Here is a 22,082-nt window from a genome sequence, read left to right as displayed (position 1 = left end):
TACCCAGCCTTCAGGAGAACAGTGACCACGACACCACACAACCCTGCCACAGCAACCTCTGCAAGACGTGCCGGATCATCGACACGGATGCCATCATCTCACGTGAGAACACCATCCACCAGGTACACGGTACATACACTTGCAACTCGGCCAACGTTGTCTACCTGATACGCTGCAGGAAAGGATGTCCCGAGGCATGGTACATTGGGGAGACCATGCAGACGCTGCGACAACGGATGAATGAACACCGCTCGACAATCACCAGGCAAGACTGTTCTCTTCCTGTTGGGGAGCACTTCAGCGGTCACGGGCATTCATCCTCTGATCTTCGGGTAAGAGTTCTCCAAGGCGGCCGTCACGACACACGACAGCGCAGAGTCGCTGAGCAGAAACTGATAGCCAGGTTCTGCACACATGAAGACGGCCTCAACCGGGATATTGGGTTCATGTCACACTATCTGTAACCCCCACAGCTTGCCTGGGCTTGCAAAATCTCACTAACTGTCCTGTCTGGAGACAATACACATCTCTTTAACCTGTGCTTAATGCTCTCTCCACTCACATTGTCTGTATCTTTAAGACTTGATTAGCTGTATTAGCATTGATTAGCTTGATTAGCATTCCAATCATTATTCTGTAAATTGAGTTTGTGTCTCTGTATGTCCTGTTTGTGAGCACATCTCCCCCTCCACCTGATGAGGGGGCAGCGCTTCGAAAGCTAGTGGCATTTGCTACCAAATAAACCTGTTGGACTTTAACCTGGTGTTGTTAGACGTCTTACTGTGTCTCTGAATAACGTAAGAAGTTTAACAACACCAGGTTAAAGTCCAACAGGTTTATTTGGTAGCAAAAGCCACACAAGCTTTCGGAGCTGCAAGCCCCTTCTTCAGGTGAGTGGGGATTCTGTCACAAACAGAGCTTATAAAGACACAAACTCAATTTACATGAATAATGGTTGGAATGCGAATACTTACAATTAATCAAGTCTTTAAGAAACAAAACAATGTGAGTGGAGAGAGCATCAAGACAGGCTAAAAAGATGTGTATTGTCTCCAGACAAGACAGCCAGTGAAACTCTGTGGGGGTTACAAATAGTGTGCCATGAACCCAATATCCCGGTTGAGGCCGTCCTCGTGTGTGCGGAACTTGGCTATCAGTTTCTGCTCAGCGACTCTGCGCCGTCGTGTGTCGCGAAGGCCGCCTTGGAGAACGCTTACCCGAATATCAGAGGCCGAATGCCCGTGACCGGCAGACGAATGCAGACGCTGCGACAACGGATGAATGAACACCGCTCGACAATCACCAGGCAAGACTGTTCTCTTCCTGTTGGGGAGCACTTCAGCGGTCACGGGCATTCGGCCTCTGATATTCGGGTAAGCGTTCTCCAAGGCGGCCTTCGCGACACACGACGGCGCAGAGTCGCTGAGCAGAAACTGATAGCCAAGTTCCGCACACACGAGGACGGCTTCAACCGGGATATTGGGTTCATGGCACACTATTTGTAACCCCCACAGAGTTTCACTGGCTGTCTTGTCTGGAGACAATACACATCTTTTTAGCCTGTCTTGATGCTCTCTCCACTCACATTGTTTTGTTTCTTAAAGACTTGATTAGTTGTAAGTATTCGCATTCCAACCATTATTCATGTAAATTGAGCCTGTGTCTTTATAAGCTCTGTTTGTGAACAGAATCCCCACTCACCTGAAGAAGGGGCTTGCAGCTCCGAAAGCTTGTGTGGCTTTTGCTACCAAATAAACCTGTTGGACTTTAACCTGGTGTTGTTAAATTTCTTACTGTGTTTACCCCAGTCCAATGCCAGCATCTCCACATCATCTCTGAATAATGACAGACCCCTATGTACTGCCATGGATTTTAACAATAACCCGTTCTATATCAGGTATCTCAGCTACTTGCTGAGTAGCCCTCCGGCACTTCTGGAAAATCTTAGAATTAAATTTTGTTTCTCTTCATCTGAATTTGTGTTAAAATTTAATTTAATACCCATTGATTTTGGTCCCTGTTCTTCCTCCATCCTCCCTTTATGCAGCATCTGTCAGTGTGAGCACAAGACCGGTCAAAGCAACTGTACAACCACTCTGTGACACTGCTGCATTGCAGCAGGGCTCTTTTGGAAGGGTTACGAAGAGTTTATCAGAAACACAAAGGAATCTTCCAAGATACCAAACAGGCTGGTTTTCTCTCCAGATCTTAGCCACAAAAACAGCTGGCATGTTTCACGCCATCATGTAACAGGGCGGGGCCTAATCACAGCCGAACAGCTCAGTCGCACTGTGACGCACTGAATCTGATTGTCATTATCTGTCAATGAAAACCAGCAATCCAGTAATCAAAATAGAGGTGAATATGTCACCAACAATGTATGAAAGCTGAGCTGACATGTGTGGGTCACACATTGGACATACTCTGTTCATACGGCACATCCACAGCAGTAGGGTTGGCATGAAGAAGTTGGTACCCTGTGTCTGCAAGGAGAAGCATGCTGCCATATGCGCAGAGCACATTTTGTGTGGGCAATTTCTACATTAGTGAGATGGGGAAAGATGGCGAGGTAGAGATCACTAAATGCTGGCGCTCAGAAGCTGTCAGTGGAACTCCGCTCCAGCCACGCTTGGTTCACGGGCCACACACAAGATGCCACACTGTTCTAATCAGCAAATACGTGACTCAGGTCTTGCTGCCAGGTTACAGATTTGTCATAACTCTGAATTATCTGCTGCTCTTTATGAACATTACATTTCACTCAGCATATTGCAACAGACATCAAAGTATTGGGAAATATTTTGGCTTTACCACGTTTTTCAGTTCATTAAAATATTAATTTTATTTACACAAATAAAGCAATTTAAAATAGCTTCATATTTAGTATTAAATTAAATCCTTGAGGCAAATTATTAATGACAAATTATTTTTGTTATTAGCTAATGCAATCCTTAATGAAAATTCAATCAACAAGTCAGAGTTAACTCTATCCCTCCTAATGCTGGAGTATCAGGAGGCAGCATTTAACATTTAATCCTGCGTGTAATTTGAAACTGATGTTCTGCACCAATTATCCGTGAAGTTCTACAGAAATGAAGCTCTCTCCAACAGTCTCTCCCACAATCTTGTGCAGCATTGAACCACCCAGTCTGAACACTGGACTCAACAACAGGTGGCATCATCCTCTTATTTCCACTAGTAAAATCAGGAAATCAAATTTATTTTCTCTTCTTCGATTTTGTTGTCTTTTCACTCTTCTCGATGAGGAACGATAACCTTTGGTATCTGGTGTCAAGAACTTCTTAGAACGGAGACTACCACCGGAATTTTACCGCCTCGCCTGCCCGAGGCTTGTAAGATCCTGCCCAAGGCCAATGGAGAATGGCGTTCTGCGAGCCTTGCCCGCTCCGATTTCGGGGCTGGCGTGCCGGTAAAATTACGGTCATTCCACCTGTGCTTCCTAAACTTTCTTACGAGCATCAACTTACGTTTTACCACTGCCAATTTCTCCACTTCTCCCATAAGCTGTCCAATATTTTCAACGAGTGCGAGAGGTGATTTGTGTCATTCAGCAACTCCAACCCACTCCAACCCACTTGGAATCTACTCCAAGCTGAGTCAACATCAGATCTATTAAGGAAGATCCAACCATTTGGCCAGACTGACTAAATCCCACAGCTTAAATATATTCCTGCTCACTGTAACCCCATCCCAGGAGTCAGTGTTCTTCCTCAAAGATTTGAAAGGAGCTTTGCACCACTCCTTCATCATTGCAAAAAGCAGGTGAAATTGCTACCTTTCTCCATCTGCTGTATCCCTTTTCCCATATCACTGTTCAGGGGCACAGTCGGCAAGTGTCGGAGGCGAGGGTCCCTTTGAACAGGTGTACTGTCAGTCAGAGTCAATCTGCCACCAAGTCAGAGGAACTGAGCTGCTATCACTGACCTTCCGCTGCATAAACCATGGATTAGGCTGATAGAATGCGACAGCACGATTTAAACACTGTTACTGAGAAATCATTGTGTTATTTATATATTCTTCAGGAGATCTATGATGCTTAATGCTTCTAATTGAATATATTCCACTATTGCTCTACCACTTTCATTATGGAGTACAGCTTCAAAAAGTAGCAATTTGCAAGTTGATTTGGGAGTAATTTAACACTCAAACTGTAATTAAAATGACAAGGTTCTTGTGACTAACATCATGTCGTCAAAGAGTAGATGCAGGATGATATGTATCCAATCTGCAACAGATTATTCCCAGACAGCACATTGTGATATCACCTTTCTGCATTTTATTAAAGTGATAGCACCGATTTCCATGACTTGGCAAGAGCCCAGTTCAGAGAGAGTCAGTGGGACTGCAATGTACTCCCACTGGGGCTTCAGGAGTGACCAGTCCATGATACTAAATACACTTGAAGGACACTATGAGAAATTGGAGTTACATAAACAGAAGCGCTGACAATTGGGGAATTAGCATATAACATATGCAACAATTCAAATGATTCTGAATGACTACATGGTGAACAGAATATATGATGGAGTTGGAATAGTTTAAAAATTCACAACCCCCAACAGCAGAGTAGAAAGATTTCCTCACAGAGGAAATATAGTCCTAATCAATTGATCAGATTGGAATAGAATGCAAACAATATGCCTTGTAGCGATATGAACGCATCAGTTTCATTTCCAAGCGATGACAAAGATCTGGGGGTGTTGGTGGCCGGGATGAGGGAACCTACATCAAAGCTAATCGAGTATGGATGATTCACAAGGAGGGACCTTGATGGGCCGAATGGTGTTCGATGCCAAGTTTTCTTTGATTGTGATTTCTACACGGGTTTCAGCACAATTGTACCGATAGGTTAGCAGGCTACTCATTCCGTGGATATTGATCATGTTCATCTTTATTATCTTCTCTTCACTTCTTTCCTTTGTGCTGTTCACTGATGGAAGGTGTGGACTTTCCCAAGTGTCAGAACGGTGAGAAAACGGGAGCGCTCCATACTGGACTGGGCTGCAATGCTGCCACTCTCAGTCATTCTAAGAGAGAGCGGTGAATTGTGGATGGTTCTGGGAGGGGTGAGGCCTAAACAGCCAGTGAGCCTGGCTGCAAAGTGATCGGGTGCCATTTTGGAGGGAAGCCCTAATCTCACTGTGCACTGGGAGACCCCCCTCCTTTCCCCCCATGGATATCGGGACCCCCCCCCACTCCATTGGCGGAACTTTCCCCACCACCTCCTCAACAGAGATGGCTGGCATCGGGGCATTGGGACCCTCTTGAGTCCTCTTCATGACCACTGACATGCTCCACCCCTAATTAGTCCCCTCCTTGCATGTTCCCCCCCCCCCGCCCCCCCCCCCCCCCCCCCCCCCCCAACCACCACACAATCCCATCACTGCTTCTACTCACACCCCACCCTCTTGGCAATGCCAGGGTGCCAGGTGGCCCCTCCCACCCGAGGGCTTCAGTAGCCTCGGAGGCCCCCTCCATGGCCGTCGTGCCTTGTCTCCATTCGTGGAGACCAGTAATGATTCTCGCTGGCTCCTGCCGTGCCCAAAGCTCGGAAGTTCCCGGGAGCTGAGAGAATCCGGCATCAACAGGCTATGCATATTTAAATGCTGCTTTAGATATGCTAATTGCCTGGCCCCCAAATGGGTGCAATCCATTTGGGCCAATGGAAATGAAACCAGGACGATTGCAAACCGCTTGGTGCCGTGTGTGAAACCGGTTTTTAGGCCCGCGCACTATTTTCCGGGATCGGTGCAATCCCTGCCAAGCATGCGAGGCTGGAAACCCCCTCCCCCCCCCTCCCTCGGTGTCATTCCAAATCTCTATCTATGGCTCCCTTAACAAGGAATGGAACTAGTGTAGCCCTAGGTTCACCAGTTTCAGCAGATAGAGGAGCTTTCTGAGGGATTTATCAGGTTCCTTTCACCCAGCCCCATACACTCATACAGCTGGACTGAAATGGAGTGAGAAGTCTCACAACACCAGGTTAAAGTTCAATGGGTTTATTTGGTAGCACGAGCTTTCGGAGTATCGCTCCTTCTTTAGGTGAGTGGGTCAGGAAGGAGCGATACTCTGAAAGCTTGTGCTGCCAAATAAACCTGTTGGTCTTTAACCTGGTGTTGTAAGACATCTTACTGTGCCTATCCCAGTCCAACACCGGCATCTCCACATCCTGAAAATGGAGCACAGACTGAGTTACAAAGCCACATACATCACACACTCTTGTAGCATCAGCTCGGGTTATTCTCAGCAACATTAAATAAAACAGAAGCTACAAGTTAAACAGTAGCAAGGAGTGAAAATATAATCAGTATTCCACCCTGGAAGTGTACCGAACAGCCAGGCAAACCAAGTGTACCGAACAGCCAGGCAAGTCAAGCGTACTGGACAGACGAGCAGATCAAGTGTACCAGTCAGACGGCCAAGTCAAGTGAACCAGACAGATGGGCAGATCAAGTGTACCAGACAGGCAGGCAGATCAAGTGAACCAGACAGGCAGGCAGATCAAGGCTCTGTAGAGGTCATATGGATTTGAAACATTAACTCTGTTTTCTCTCTACACAAACACTGTCAGACCTGCTGAGTTTTGGCAGCATTTCCTGTTTTTAAATCAAGGTGTTTGTTGGAGACACAGAAACCAAGTCTACTGGGTAGGAGACATTAGCAAGGGATAAGCTCCTCAAAAGAGAGACATTGGCCAGAACACTTCCACCTCGCCCGAACGAGGCCATAAAATCCCGCCCTTTAACCGAGGAACATACCATTCTTGGTTTTTTATCACAAGGGACCTGTCAGTATTTTTGGAGATTAGGCACGATACAATTTACAGACAAGAAAATGCTCCTGTGAGCTGACAAAAATCATCCTTTGGAAACATGAAAAGATAAGTGGTACACTGGCTCCAGATCAGGGTGGGGTCACATTCACTGATGAAACTGCTTATCTGCCCATGTTGTGAAACTCAGCACCAGAGATATAAAGATAATGTATAATATGTTGCACCAGTTTAATGCATCTCCTCATTACACTGCTTGATGCACTATCAATAAGGCGAAAGACTACCGATATGCCAATATAAGTGTAGGCTTTTATTCACAACAGAATCAGGAGCAGATCCCAACAATTAACCGACCTGGACTGAACAAGGGGGAGGAGACAGCCACCTTTATACTAGGTGCTGAGGGGAGGAACCAAACTGGAAGGGGATGTGTCCAGGTATGACAAACACACACAACGGTGGTCCATATAGGACAAAGGCACAACTGAGGTCCACCACACTGCTGCAGGGAATGATTAATCATCTTGAGTTTTGGAACATTTGCTAACTCCATTTCAGACACTGAGAGATAGGAATTGGATTTGGGAAGTCTCACTTACACCCAATTAGCAACAAAAGTTGTCAGTGACATCCGAATGCAAAGTCTGGCTGCCTGAAGAAACAAACTGGGACCTTAACGCTGGATTTAGCAAAACTGGCCACTAACTGCAGATGTTTTGGGTCTTTAATGGCCTGTCCACCTGTTTTTCAAGGGGCGATGGAATGTTACAATGAACAAGACGGTTCAGAAACTTTTGTGTAGTTCCATTTCTCTGGACCAGGAGAGCAGGGCTGAATTTGGCATCTCCCATATCCACACTGTGGGAGCAGCTGGTGGGCTGGGTCAGTGCTGGAGTTGGTCCTTAGATTCCCCAAGGAACATAAAGAAGCCTGAGCAATGTGTGCTGGTTTCCAGCCTCACGCAGGGCCTGTGGGCTAATTTTGATCAGTGCTGAGGCTAATGTTTTCAGCCACACAACAGGGGAATGTCGGTTTGCAGCAGACACTGGTCACTTCGAACTTTCCCCGTGTATTTGTGATCTTGCACGGTGGGGAGAGTTCTTGTACTCTTCGAAAAAGCATGTACAGTGTTGCCAGGGAGTGTGATTATTGGAAATCTTTCCTCCATATCCAGGATGTTGCGAGTGACTAGAGGCAATCACTCAGCCCAACGTGCAGGGAGAGGAGAATTCAGTAAAACTCCCCTCCACTTTGGCCCTACAATAAAAAGGAGCATTTTCCTCTGGGACCAAGCTGTGAGCAGGCAGCTCCGTGCCGACCGTATTTCTAGGCAGGTTGTGCATGAGTCAACTCTTCACAGCAGAACTTCACATGAGAATGAGAGAATCAGCAGGACAAGATGCCAGTACAACCCAGGATGCCCATTATTCATTCTGTGAGCCACTTTGAAGATGCAAATAGCTCTTGAAAATGTGGCTGGGTAAATCTTGAATCTAAATCCCACCCCCACAAACTCCACTGACCACAAGGTGGCAATTTTTCAAATCCTCATTGATGCTAATCCAACCCCATGTGACCGAACTAGCCAATACTGGTAGTGGTGGTATGTCAGTGATTGCTGGGGACCACTGCCGCTGTTAGCATTGTAATAAATGTCGGAGAGGCTTCAGTCAGTTCAAATGCATTTACACAAAACACTAACAGTGTTTGATGAGGGCTGGTGAGACCAAATTAAGAAACCTCTTATTTTTAAACAGTAAACACAAATTTTGGATTCTTCCACAAGAGGAAACATCCTCTCCATATCCACTTTGTCAGTACCCCTCAGGATCTAACATGCTTCAATCACATCACATCTCATTCTCCTAAACTCCAGTGGATACAAGCCTAGCCTATCCAACCTCACCTCATAAGACAACCTGCCCATTCCACATATTAATCCAGTAAATATTCTCTGAACTGCTTCTGACACATTTACATATTTCCTTCAATAAGGAGGCCAATACTGTACACAGTACTCCAGGTGTGATCTCACCAATGCTCTGTATAACAGAAACATAACTTCCTTACTTTTGGAATCTCCTTGCAATAAAAGACAACATTCTATTAGCTTTGGAGGTCTTATGTCGCAGTGGGTAGCATCCCTCCCTCTGAGTCATGAGCTCCGGGTTCGAGTCCCATCCCAGGACTTGATGATCAAGGAAGTTCTGTTCATAAGACGGCCAAACAAGTTGAGTGTCAACCTGCAGAATCTTTCCAAAATGCCAATAGCAGACAGTGAGAGTGGGAGAGACTCCTGGTCAGCCACGCCTGATGTTGAGTGGTGCCTCTCAAGCTATAAGCCTCTGGTGACAGACTAGTGACCTGTTCCAGGAAAAATCCTTGCTATGGGGACAGATGAAAAGTCTGCCTTGTGCACCACCAGGTGCAGGTGGAGAAACCACAACATTCTATTAGCTTTGCTACTGATTTGCTGATTAATTTTCATAGAATCCCTGCAGTACAGAAAGAGGCCATTCAGTCTATCGAGTCTGTACCAATCACAATCCCACCCAGGCCTGATTTCCGTAACCCTCATTTAGCCCGTTAATCCCCCTGACACTAAGAGGCAATTTAGCATGGCCAATCCTCCTAACCTGCACATCTTTGGACTGTGGGAGGAAACTGGAGCACCCGGAGGAAACCCAAGCAGACACGTACAAACTCCACACAGATAGTGACCTGAGGCCGGAATTGAACCTGGGTCCCTGGCGCTGTGAGGCAGTGGTGCTAACCACTGTGCTGCCATGTCTAGTTCACTAATGCTCTTTAGGAAAGGAAATCTGAGTTGCCAGTCTGGCTTATATGTGACTCCAGATGCACAGGAACATGGCTGACTCTTAACTGCCCTCTTAATTGGCCCAGCAACCACTTAGCTCAAGAGCAATTAGGGATGGGCATCAGTAGGACACCCATATCCCATGAAAGAATAAACTAAATAAATGAATAAATGAGTTGGAGATTGAAAGATGGATCAGTGACTGGGCTCTGGGAGTGTGGAAGATGTTAATGGAGCAGAAGATCCATCCACAAATTGTCAATCCAGCTTAAAAATGCAAATTACCCCATGGGCTGGAGAGTGAAAAACGTAACATTGGTGTTGAAGGGTGAGAAGGAATGTCCAGGGAATCGGAGACCAGCCGGTTTAATATCAGCCGTGGGCACCCTCTTTGAATCATAATTTAAGAGAGAATTCATGCACCCCGGACATTCTCCCTTCCACCTTCTTCTTTTGGGAAAAAGATACAAAAGTCTGAGGTCACGTACCAGCCAACTCAAGAACAGCTTCTTCCCTGCTGCTGTCAGACTTTTGAATGGACCTACCTTGCATTAAGTTGATCTTTCTCTACACCCTAGCTATGACTGTAACTCTACATTCTGCACGCTCTCCTTTCCTTCTCTATGAATGGTATGCTTTGTCTGAATAGCGCGCAAGAAACAATACTTTTCACTGTATGTTAATACATGTGACAATAATAAATCAAATCAAATATGTTGAAGTTCAAGGGTGGCCAAGGCATGTTACCTTTCACAATTTTAAGTATTTGGAGGTGACTGGTTAACAGTGCGACTACAGCTGACTCTGGGCTGAGTTTCCACTTGTTCATCAGCACAATCAGGCAGGTTCAATCAGACGAGAGCAAAAGATGAAAACCATTTTGAATGTCCATGAATGACACCCCAAACTATTTCTGTTTGTATTTTCCACAATCCCAATCACAGACTTATCTTTCAATTTGCCTGAATCAGTTCCTGAAGACACAAAGTGGCCACACACCCAGGTTGAAACTGTGAGATTCTGTCAATTGTGTTGTTTGAAGAAGGGTCGTCAAACTACACTCATTTTCTCGGTTAAAAGGCATTTGTTGAAACATTTCAAAAGCTTTCTCATATTTTTAAAAGATACTAAAAAACTGATTAGTGTACACCAATGGAATGATTGGATGCTTCAGTACAGTATTTGTTTAGGTCACCTTCAATGATTTGATATTACTGGGTGGTTGATTCGACATTCTTATTAAAAATTGTTATTTGAGGTGATAAAGCCATTTTCACCAGGTCGTTATCACTCATAGATACATCAAGGAATTCTCTAAAGAGAAAATAACCAATTCCATTTCATTACACTGCCCAATTGCACTGCTTCATTGAAGATCCCACTTTTGTGATGATACAAATACATTTTAGCAGGAGTTTGAATCCTAGCCTAACCGGCACAATTTCACATGCTACAATGACTGCAATTTCCTAAGGCAGCAATGTGGTTTATATAGATTTTCAGAAAGCTTCCAATAAAGCTTCTCATAAGGCTGATTAGCAGGACTGTAGCTGCGTGGTGTGGGGGTAATGTAGCAGCAGATAGCATAAGAACATAAGAACACAAGAACTAGAAGCAGGAGTAGGCCATCTGGCCCCTCGAGCCTGCTCCGCCATTCAGTAAGATCATGGCTGATCTTTTCGTGGACTCAGCTCCACTTACCCGCCCGCTCACCATAACCCTTGATTCCTTTACTGTTCAAAAATCTACCCTTGCCTTAAAAACATTCAGTGAGGTAGCCTCAACTGCTTCACTGTAGGCAGGGAATTCCACAGATTCACACCCTTTGTGTGAAGAAGTTCCTCCTCAACTCAGTCCTAAATCTGCTCCCCTTATTTTGAGGCCATGCCCCCTAGTTCTAGTTTCACCCACCAGTGGAAACAACTTCCCTGCTTCTATCTTACCTATTCCCTTCATAATCTTATATGTTTCTATAAGATCTCCCCTCATTCTTCTGAATTCCAATGAGTATAGTTTACTCAGTCTCTCCTCATGAGCCAACCCTCTCAACTCCGGAATCAACCTAGTGAATCTCCTCTGTAGCCCCTCCAGTGCCAGTATATCCTTTCGCAAATAAGGAGACAAAACTGTACACAGTACTCCAGGTTCACTAACAGACAGGAAACAAATGTGTCATTCTGAGATTGGAGAACAGTTGAGTGTGGGGTGCTCTTGGGGCAAGTGCTGGGGCTACATCTGGTCTGTAGAATTGCTGAGGGAAACTGTGCCTTACAAAGGTCAGAAATAAGGAGAAAACACATACTTGCCTCACTTAAAGAATCAATGTTATACTTTCACTTTCTGTTCCACTAGAACCAGAGGGCACAACCTCAGGCTAAAGGGATGATCCTTTAAAACAGAGATGAGGAGGAATTTCTTCAGCTAGAGAGTGGTGAATCTGTGGATCTCTTTGCCACCGAAGGCTGTGGAGGCCAGGTCATTGAGTGTCTTTAAGACAGAGATAGATAGGTTCTTGATTAATAAGGGGATCAGGGGTTATGGGGGAAAAGGCAGGAGAATGAGGACGAGAAAAATATCAGCCATGATTGAATGGCAGAGCAGACTCGATGGGCTGAGTGGCCTAATTCTGCTCCTATGTCTTATGGTCTTATGGTCCATCAACGTTGTATAATCACTTACACCCTGCTCGTTGATACATTATATTTTCCCCTCAGTGCCCACTCTGGTAACTACCCATTCCCACTAAGACAGACATGCTGAATACTCCCTTCACCGGGTCATTCAGTGGCTGTCACAGTTTTGGGAATGAGGATTAAAGTTCATTCATAAAAAATAGTCAGATCTAAGTTAATGAGGATGAGGAATAATGCACCACATCAAAAAGCAATGGTAACTCATAAAGAACATCACTGAGCAGTATTATCGTCAATTAAATTATGTTCCCTTTTTGGCATTTACTTTGAAAGTCCTTTGTAATGTCAACCTTCATGAATGAATTATTAAGGGTAGAAAGGGAACCAGAAGAGATTGTATTATGCATTATGCCAAAGTAAGCATTTTCTGCAATTCAAGCATTTGTGTCATTGTGTGTTTGTAAATGACTATTTCCTTCTCCTCTAACCCACGCAGGTTCCCATTCTCCCATCACCCCTCTGACTGCTGACCAACATTAGTTCCTGGTCCACCAACAAATCAAATTTAAAGACTCACCTTCCTTTTCAGATCCATCCATGATGTCCCTAACCCTCCCCTGCAGCTCTACAGACCTCCGAGGTCTCTGCACTGCTCCAATCCTGGCCTCTTGCATCCCCAATTTTCATTGTCCCACCACCAGTAGTCTGGGCCATAGATGGGCCGAATGGCTGCCTTCTGCACTGTAACAATTCTGTGATTCTGTGAAGTTTTCTTCTGAAACCTCTCCACCTTACTCTTTCCTTCTTTTAAATTGCCTTGTTGACCAAGGTTTTGGACTTGTTCTAATATCTTCTGCATTGCTTAGTGTCAATTTATGTTTGGTTTATGTTGCTGTAAAGAGCCTTGGTACATTTTCTGATGTTAAAGGTTCTACGTAAATGCAATTTATTATATATCACCAGGAAGATCAGATGATGAATCCAGGCAGATACACCCATCCAATTATCAAGCTCCAAAGGTTGAGTTGTAGTTTGGGTGTTTCAGCTCTCTGTGCCAGTTACACACTCCGATATGATGCAGCATTTATTCAGCACACTGCCAGAATATCTGCACTACACGACATAACAGCTCATTACATTAACATATTGTCCAATCTAAACATCACTCATTCTTCCTTTGGAATGGTAACTACCTGTTCCTCACCAGTGTCCAATAAATTTTAATATGCTTCTAATAAGAAATGTGAAAGTTCTAATTATTGCTGTCTGTCAGACAATTCATAGCTCTTCAGATTATCACTGTGAGTCTCACTACATCTACACGAACAAGTCAGCCCAGCATCGTGAAGAAGGCAAAGTAAAAATGGATTTAAATATTCGAAATACATCAGTGGCAAAACTGGATGAGGATTTTTCCATTTCTTCGACACAAACTGCACCATGAAATTGGACCTTTTTGGACCGATGCCCTGTGCCCCAAGGGCTCTTGTGCAGCCAAGAGCGATGTCGAAGCAGCCTTGACTGCTGTCTCAATGCTAATGAAGGTCCTAATACCTCATTATACACCCTGCTCTGAAATTGTTCATGTGCTCTAGGCAAAGCCTGTGGTGCACAAGTTCCAGTGGTTGTAGTCAGCATTACAACAGGTTAACCCACACATGGCTGCAGGTCCCTGACAATAAGGAGAGGAACATGTTGCATTTACCATAATGTGGAGCTCAGAGAAACAAGATTTCCCCTCTGGGCTCCACAGCATGAGTGTAGGCCTCCCAAATTGTCCTGTTTCTGTTTGTTACCCTTCCACTTCTCCACCCCCCCCCCCCCCGCTCTCCTGCTTAACCACCCCCCCCACCCTCCGCCCCCTACACTCTCACCCTCCCAAACCTGCACCTTTCTGTTCCCCTCACTCTCTCTCTCTGACCTGCCCTCTTGTTCTCCTCTCTTACCCTTCACAAACTTTCCTGAGGGGTGCTCCCAGTAGCTCACTGCAATGATTCAGATGGACCCAGCCCCATTGTTGGGGGATCCCCGGCTGTCTCAGCCTGTGGGCGCTCCAGACACCCAGACACCAAACCAATCCACCGTCCAGTCACAATACACATTATTCATGGAGGTAAAGACCTGTTCTGGGCAGTGACTGTGAAGAAACCGTTAGACTTCATTCCTCCTAATCACCCAACTTCAACATTGCTTTGATCATCTTCATGCATCAAAATTAAAGACGTTTTTGAAAAATCGCAAAGGGAAACAGTACATTCTGTGTGAATATTTTACTAACAAACTCTGAAGATGTTGACACTGAGGAGTTTCAGAAAGCTCAGAATTTCACATTTGACATTTCTGAATCAGAAAGGCAGCGACATTTTCATGATGAAGACAAATAAAACATTTAAAATTAAAAACTGAGACAATGCTGACTGTTTCAACACCAACGCATATTTGTCATTTTCAGCTTTCCTTCCCGCCTCCCCCCCACCACCCCGGCGTGCCCCACCCTGGCATGCTCCACCCCGGCGTGCCCCACCCTGGCATCCTGCCACCTTGGCATCCCCCCACCCCGGCGTGCCCCACCCTGGCATCCCCCCACCTTGGCATCCCCCCACCCTGGCGTGCCCCCACCCTGGCATCCCCCCACATCCACTTTTGCATTGTGTTGGCTACTGACCTCGTTGATGAATGTCTGGGCTCCCCGTGGACTCAGGAGAAGGACGGCTCGCCGCAGGGTGTCCCGGTAACGATTCAGCTCCTCCGTTTTCATTGTGGTGAAGAGACTGGCAAAGATCCGACTGATATTCTGATCAATTCTCTGCAGAGACACGTCTAACCCCTGGCGAGAGGCTTGGTCCAGAAACCCTTGCAATCCTCGAATATCTGGGAATGCAATCACAAGAAGATTTATTGAGATTACATTATTAAAAATTTGCTTTACATGTTTCATAGAGAAACACCTAAGGGCTGTGTCTGGGCCAACACAAAGCCTCTGGTGTGTTAGGCTGGAATTCTCCAATGTCTCCACTGCTGGGTTCAATAGTGAGTGGCACAGAGTGGGGGCATTTGCTGGCGTGAATTTTCTGCGGGAGTTTCTGCTGGTGCCTGCCATGGCAGATTGGAAACCCGCCGGTGACTGGTATGAAGCTGATTTATATCACACTAACGGGATGCAGAGGAAGGCCCAGCCAGTATCCTACACCCATGTCCGAATCCCCACCACACCAGCAGGAAAACGCAGCCCAGAACTTGTTTGGAACAATGTGGCGTTCAGAGGGCAGTGCCTGGGGCAGCCTCCAGAGTTTGGGATGGAGGCTGTTAGTGACCTTGGACCCTGAAACCCCACAGCAGTGGGTGGGGAGCATCTTTCAGGTGGATCTTCCAGCTTCAGTATCATTGAGGAGATCCATCTTCCAGCCTCAGAGTTCCTGGAGATGCATCTTCTTTCTTCAATGGTGGGTCAGTGATGGTGGCTGCCTTTTGAATATGGCACCCAGATACGCAGGTGGGACATGTGTAAACAAACCCACCCTGCCACGGAATAGGGCGCTAAACCCCTGGATACATAGCCAATGAGGTTCAGGCTGGAAGATATGGTGCGGGTCTCCACAATGGGAAACACCTCCCATCCCCTCCACAGGATTTAGTCCCAGATGGGAGAATTCCACCCTTAATGTGTCATTCGGAGCATGGCCCTTAACTTGGGAGCTTCTCAACCAGACTTACTCATGAGAAGTTTACATTTCCCCATTGCATTTGTTCCAACGTTCATACAACCCTCAGGTGGCAGTGCTTCCTATTTAGGCAGGTTTTCATCTCCTGCCCAGACAGCTTGGCACCTGCTTCACTGTGTTTGTAAATTCTCCTCCTGATGAGGCAACTTGATTAAACTCACTGAGGAATGGTTTGCGTTCTCGCTCTCTGACTGGAATGAGAGCCATGATGTGGAGGTGCCGGCGTTGGACTGGGGTAAACACAGTAAGAAGTCTAACAACACCAGGTTAAAGTCCAACAGGTTTATTTGGTCGCTAACGCCACTAGCTTTTGAAGCGTGCTGCTCCTTCATCAGGTGGAGGGGGAGATCTGAATGAGAGCAGCAGCATAGGTAACCTGTGAGGTAGAGAGACAGAAAGAAGGAAAGAAAGTAAGAGAGAGAGAGATATTCAAGCAGCCAGAGGCAAAGATACACAGTGAGACTGTTGGAAAAAGATGGAGAGAGATGCATAAATAAAAAGGAGAGAGAGAGAGGAGTGAAGAGGTAGATGTGTATTGAAAGTGCAGCATAGAATCCAGTTAAACTGTTAGATGTTTTCAGTTGTTTGAAGAGGTCTGGGCTGTGGTTGGTTATTAAGATTTTGACCAGCTGCTTTATGACAGATTTGCCAATATTGCCGCATGGTCATTAAACTTTTCCTTTTATATCTTGTGTGCTGCCTCCTGCTGATTGCAAAATACCATCACAGTCAACTGTGCTTGGCCAATCAGCAGCCTCTATTAAAAGTGGCCAGCACGTATCAAAGAGAGTTGACTTTGCAATGATTAATTTACATGTCTCCTTGAGGGATGATGGATCATTATTAGATTGAACCCTCCCCTCACTACGCGCTCGCCTCCTGTAGCTTGCCTGCAACATTCATTACTCATTTATGAAGGTTAAGCTCCCTTTAAACTGGACTCCCTCTTTAATTGATAAATATATTTAAACAGAGCCAGTCAGTTAGAGAAAGTGGCTTTTTGAGAGAGGTTGCAGATCAAACACAATGCAACTCAAACAAGAACTGATAAAGATACGAGGGCGATAGGGAATAAACACACTCCACCTTTACTCAGAATGTGTAACAGGATCAGACACATTCAGTGATATTTTCTGTTCAGTCGTACGTACAGATTGCTATCATCCCTGATTTCTGTGCGGAGCTTTAACTGAAATTTGCCCCATCCGTTCCTGCTATACTGACAGAGAGCTTTGTGCAGGTATATCATTTGCCCAGTTGTACCATTAAAATTTGGTAATTTAAACATTTATATTAATGTAACCATCAGAGGGTTCCCACCTCAACATATTGTGTACCATTATCATCTTTAAATTCTATTTCAAATGTGTAAAAGCCTAACAACACAGACAGGAATGTAGCACTGTTTGTGAACATGGCGAATTGGAAAGTTCCCACATCTACCACTCCTTTATACGAGTACAATGCTGTTTATTCACTGATGTGCTTTAAAAGCTCCACAGTTCCTGAATAGATGGGAAGGGATTCATTCATAGATATTCAGGAATCTGGGACACATCACACAACGCCCTCTGGGTTTTACTAAATTTATACAACTGCAGTTTAATCTGAGATGTCGTGAGTGTTCAGATTTAGATCTTCTGCACCGGAATCAGTTCCATTAGTCGAATGTCCCTTTCTTACTCCAGTTGTACTGTATAAATCAGTTAGCTCAGTTTTAACATAACATATGAGAATCTTTCTAACTGGGGCGATGTGTGGCCTGTATATTTAGACTTTCCCCGCAGTAAAGATTGGAGCAACTTAAATATTTCAATATTTGATTAAAATCACTGGAATTGTTAAGATTGATTGATTCTTCCAGATCTCATTATGAGTTGTAAAGGAATGTAACTATAAATAAGGAGTTAAAAGAGAATTCAGCAATAAATGAGGAGTTATGGTATAAATATTGGAACTACTCAGTAGAATTTTTAGATTTGTTGCATTCACTCCAGCATCATTCAAGATAAAGACACACTTGCTGTAGGATAGTTTGACAGTTCTCCCCTAATTGGGATCAAGGTATTTTGCTAAACTCAATAGCTTTTGACTTGGGGAGTTAAGGTGAATGCTACTTTAAATAATGATGCATTTCTTAAATATCTCTCTGCAACATTAATAAGTCTTCAATCCTCGAATGGAAACAAGATTATACTTACTTTCCCTAGAACTATCTATGTTGCGATTACCATCAAAAATGAATTGCATGTTCAGTTTTTTAATAAACTTTCATATCATTTAGAAAGTATATTGTCTCATACAGTCTTCTGTATCCAAACTTGAGATCTCATCTCCAAATATTCTTCAGAGGAGAGGTACCATGTGAGGAAAGGTTCCCAGGCCTGTCTAATATCCAGGTTGTTATAATCTAGTGAAAGCAAGTTCAAATGGCTATTTGTTGTTCCTGCAAAGTGTCCAGATGAGTCATTGGGCCTGAAAATGTGGTAAAGTTGGGTGTGAGGCCATTAACGCAATCCATGCCCAAGTCCGCGCAGATGCCCACTTTACTGAGGCCCAGGAATGGCCGCGATTCGATTCGCGCCCGAAACCGGCGCAACGGCGATTTAATTGCATTTGCAAGCATTTAAATTGAATTAATGAACTGCCCGCCCAACTTTACCAACACTTCCCCCCTTTACCACCACATTCGCGCGTCCAGATTCGGTGCGGAACAGACATGCTCGGCAAAGGTCTGTTTCGGGTGCTCCAGCTTCTCCGACTCAGATCGGTGGTGGGTGGGGGGAAAGGGGGGCTGGCCAGATTATTCTCTGGTGAGGTGGGGGGGGTGGGAGAAGGGAGGCCCGATCATTTTCTGGTGTGGGGAGGAGAGGAGGGGGCGGGTCAGATATATCTCTGGTGGATGGGGGGCGGGGGGAGGGAGGACGGAGGCCCAATCGCTGTCTGGTGGGGGTGGGGGTGGGGGAGGGGAGGAGGGAGGCCAGATTGTCGTCTGGTGGGGGGCGGGGGGGAGGGAAGGCGGGCCCAATCATTTTCTGGTGGCGGCGGGGAGGCGGGTCAATGTTTCTCTGATGGATGAGGGTGAGGGAGGACCAATCATTGTCCGGTTAAGGGGGGGGGGAGGGGGAGGCGGGGGGAGGCCTGAACATTCTGGTGGGGGGGAGCCCCGATCTGGTGTGGGGAGGGGGGGGAGTTAATTCTATCCCATCACATTTCTAATTCTGATCATTCCTGTTATAAATGCTACTTAGATTATATTTCACTTGCCATGAATGTTGTTTTTTTCCCCTCCACCAGCAAGTTCAGAAGAAGTAGAAATTATTTTATTACCATTTCCCAAATTATCTTCTAAACTTGGAAATGCAGCTCTTAGAATTTACTGCAAGTTGGCTGTTGCTGAACACAATTGCAAAGGTTGTTGAATCAAGCAACAGTTATTTGTACACACACCGATATGTTTCATTACACAACTTCAATAAAGGCCTGGATATGGACCTCAGTGGATTTTGCAAGTACAGACAGCAGAGAGAACGGATTTCACAGCTAGAATAGTGCACGTGCACTTAATGAGTGAAACTGTCAAAGTACTCGGCTGTGAGTATGTGAAATATACTGGGAGGGAGGCCAGATGGATCTCTGGTGGAGGGGCAGTGGGGGTGCGCTGCCACTCTGCCGGCGATCGGTGGCGGGGAAAGGAGGCAGGGGGTCACGATCAGTCTGGGTTGCAGGGGGTGGGTGGATAAGGGGGAAAGTTATGTTGTAGGGGTGGGGGCGATGTCTGTGGGGACCATCACTCCCGGGCCGCTTTATCTGCTTTTTGCGGCCCGGGAGTGATGTGACAGCAGCACGATTTTCAATATTTTTTCTAACTGCGCATGCGCAGTTCAGAGCTCCAATTGTTCCAGGCGTGCTAAGCCCCGCTCACAGCGCAATTCAGACTCGTGATTTTTTTTCAAGCTAAATGCGAATGGGGGCGCCTGAGAACAGGTTTCCAAGTCGGATCTGAATTACGCCCAGATTCAGCACTTAGAATGAAAATGGTAAAATCAGGCCCATAGAGTCATAGAGGTTTTCAACATGGAAAGAGGCCCTTCGGCCCAACTTGTCCATGTTGCCCTTTTTTTTAAACCCCTAAGCTAATCCCAATTGTCCACATTTGGTCCATGTCCATCTATACCCATCTTACCCATGTAACTATCTAAATGCTTTTTAAAAGACAAAATTGTACCCACCTCTACTACTACCTCTGGCAGCTCGTTCCAGACACTCACCATCCTCTGTGTGAAGAAATTGCCCCTCTGGACACTTTTGTATCTCTCCCCTCTCACCTTAAACCTATGCCCTCTAGTTTTAGACTCCCCTACCTTTGGGAAAAGATATTGACTATCTAGCTGATCTGTGCCCCTCATTATTTTATAGACCTCTATAAGATTACCCCTCAGCCTTCTACGCTCCAGAGAAAAAAGTCCCAGTCTATCCAGCCTCTCCTTATAACTCAAACCATCAAGTCCCGGTAGCATCCTAGTAAATCTTTTCTGCACTCTTTCTAGTTTAATAATATCCTTTCTATAATAGGGTGACCAGAACTGTACACAGCATTCCAAGTGTGGCCTTACCAATGTCTTGTACAACTTCAACAAGACGTCCCAACTCCCAATGTTCTGACCAATGAAACCAAGCATGCCGAATGCCTTCTTCCCCACTCTGTCCACCTGTGACTCCACTTTCAAGGGGCTATGAACATGTACCCCGAGATCTCTTTGTTCTGTAACTCTCCCCAACGCCCTATCATTAACTGAGTAAGTCCTGCCCTGGTTCAATCTACCAAAATGCATCACCTCGCATTTATCTAAATTAAACTCCATCTGCCATTCGTCAGCCCACTGGCCCAATTGATCAAGATCCCATTGCAATCGGAGATAACTTTCTTCACTGTCCACTATGCCACCAATCCTGGTGTCATCTGCAAACTTACTAACCATGCCTCCTATATTCTCATCCAAATCATTAATATAAATGACAAATAACAGTGGGCCCAGCACTGATCCCTGAGGCACACCGCTGGTCACAGGCCTCCAGTTTGAAAAACAACTCTCTACAACCACTCTCTGGCTTCTGTCAAGAAGCCAATTTTGTATCCATTTAGATGCCTCACCCTGGATCCTGTGAGATTTAACCTTATGCAACAACCTACCATGCGGTACCTTGTCAAAGGCCTTGCTAAAGTCCATGTAGACAACATCAACTGCACTGCCCTCATCTACCTTCTTGGTTACCCCTTCAAAAAACTCAATCAAATTTGTGAGACATGATTTTCCACTCACAAAGCCATGCTAACTGTCCCTAATCAGTCCTTGCGTCTAAATGCCTGTAGATCCTGTCTCTCAAAATACCTTCTAACAACTTACCTGAGGCTCACTGGCCTGTAGTTCCCAGGCTTTTCCCTGCAGCCCTTTTTAAACAAAGGCACAACATTTGCCACCCTCCAATCTTCAGGCACTTCACCTGTGGCTGTCGATGAATCAAATATCTTTGCTAGGGGACCCTGCAATTTCCTTTCTAGCCTCTCACAATATTTATGCATTTCATTTCATCAGGTCCCGGGGATTTATCTACCTTGATAAAGTCTTAAAGGTGCTTTAAGACTTCCAGCACCTCCTTTTCTGTAATATGTACACTCCTCAGGACATCACTTTATTTCCCCAAATTCCCTAACATCTATGCTTTTCTCAACAGTAAATACTGATGAGAAATATTCATTTAGGATCTCACTCATCTCTTGTGGATCTGCACACAGATGACCTTGTTGATCCTTAAAAGGCCCTACTCTCTCCCTTGTTACTCTTTTGCCCTTTATGTAATTTGTAGAAGCTCTTTGGATTCTCCTTTGTCTTATCTGCTAAAACAATCTCGTGTCCCCTTTTTGCCCTCCTGATTTCTCTCTTAACTCTACTCCTACACCCCCTATAATCTTCAAGGGATTCACTTGATCCCACCTGTCTCTGCATGTCACGTGCCTCTTTCTTCTTCTTGACCAGGGCCTCAATATCCCGAGTCATCCAGGGTTCCCTACTTCTATCAGCCTTGCCCTTCACTCTAAGAGGAATGTGTTT

General features: G+C 45.4%; 1 protein-coding gene across 1 annotated transcript in view; it reads right to left on the bottom strand.

Annotated features, from left to right (window-relative positions):
- Positions 1-22,082, bottom strand: part of LOC144480123 (glutamate receptor ionotropic, delta-1-like) — a 791,184-nt gene that overhangs the window by 288,442 nt on the left and 480,660 nt on the right. The window contains exon 4 of the mRNA XM_078199268.1: positions 14,913-15,118. Coding sequence (XP_078055394.1) covers positions 14,913-15,118 — 206 coding nt within the window. The remainder of the gene's footprint in view (positions 1-14,912; positions 15,119-22,082) is intronic.

This window comes from Mustelus asterias, chromosome 28 (assembly GCF_964213995.1).
Source record: "Mustelus asterias chromosome 28, sMusAst1.hap1.1, whole genome shotgun sequence".
Lineage (NCBI taxonomy): Eukaryota > Metazoa > Chordata > Chondrichthyes > Carcharhiniformes > Triakidae > Mustelus > Mustelus asterias.
This window is presented reverse-complemented; position numbering and strand designations above follow the sequence as displayed.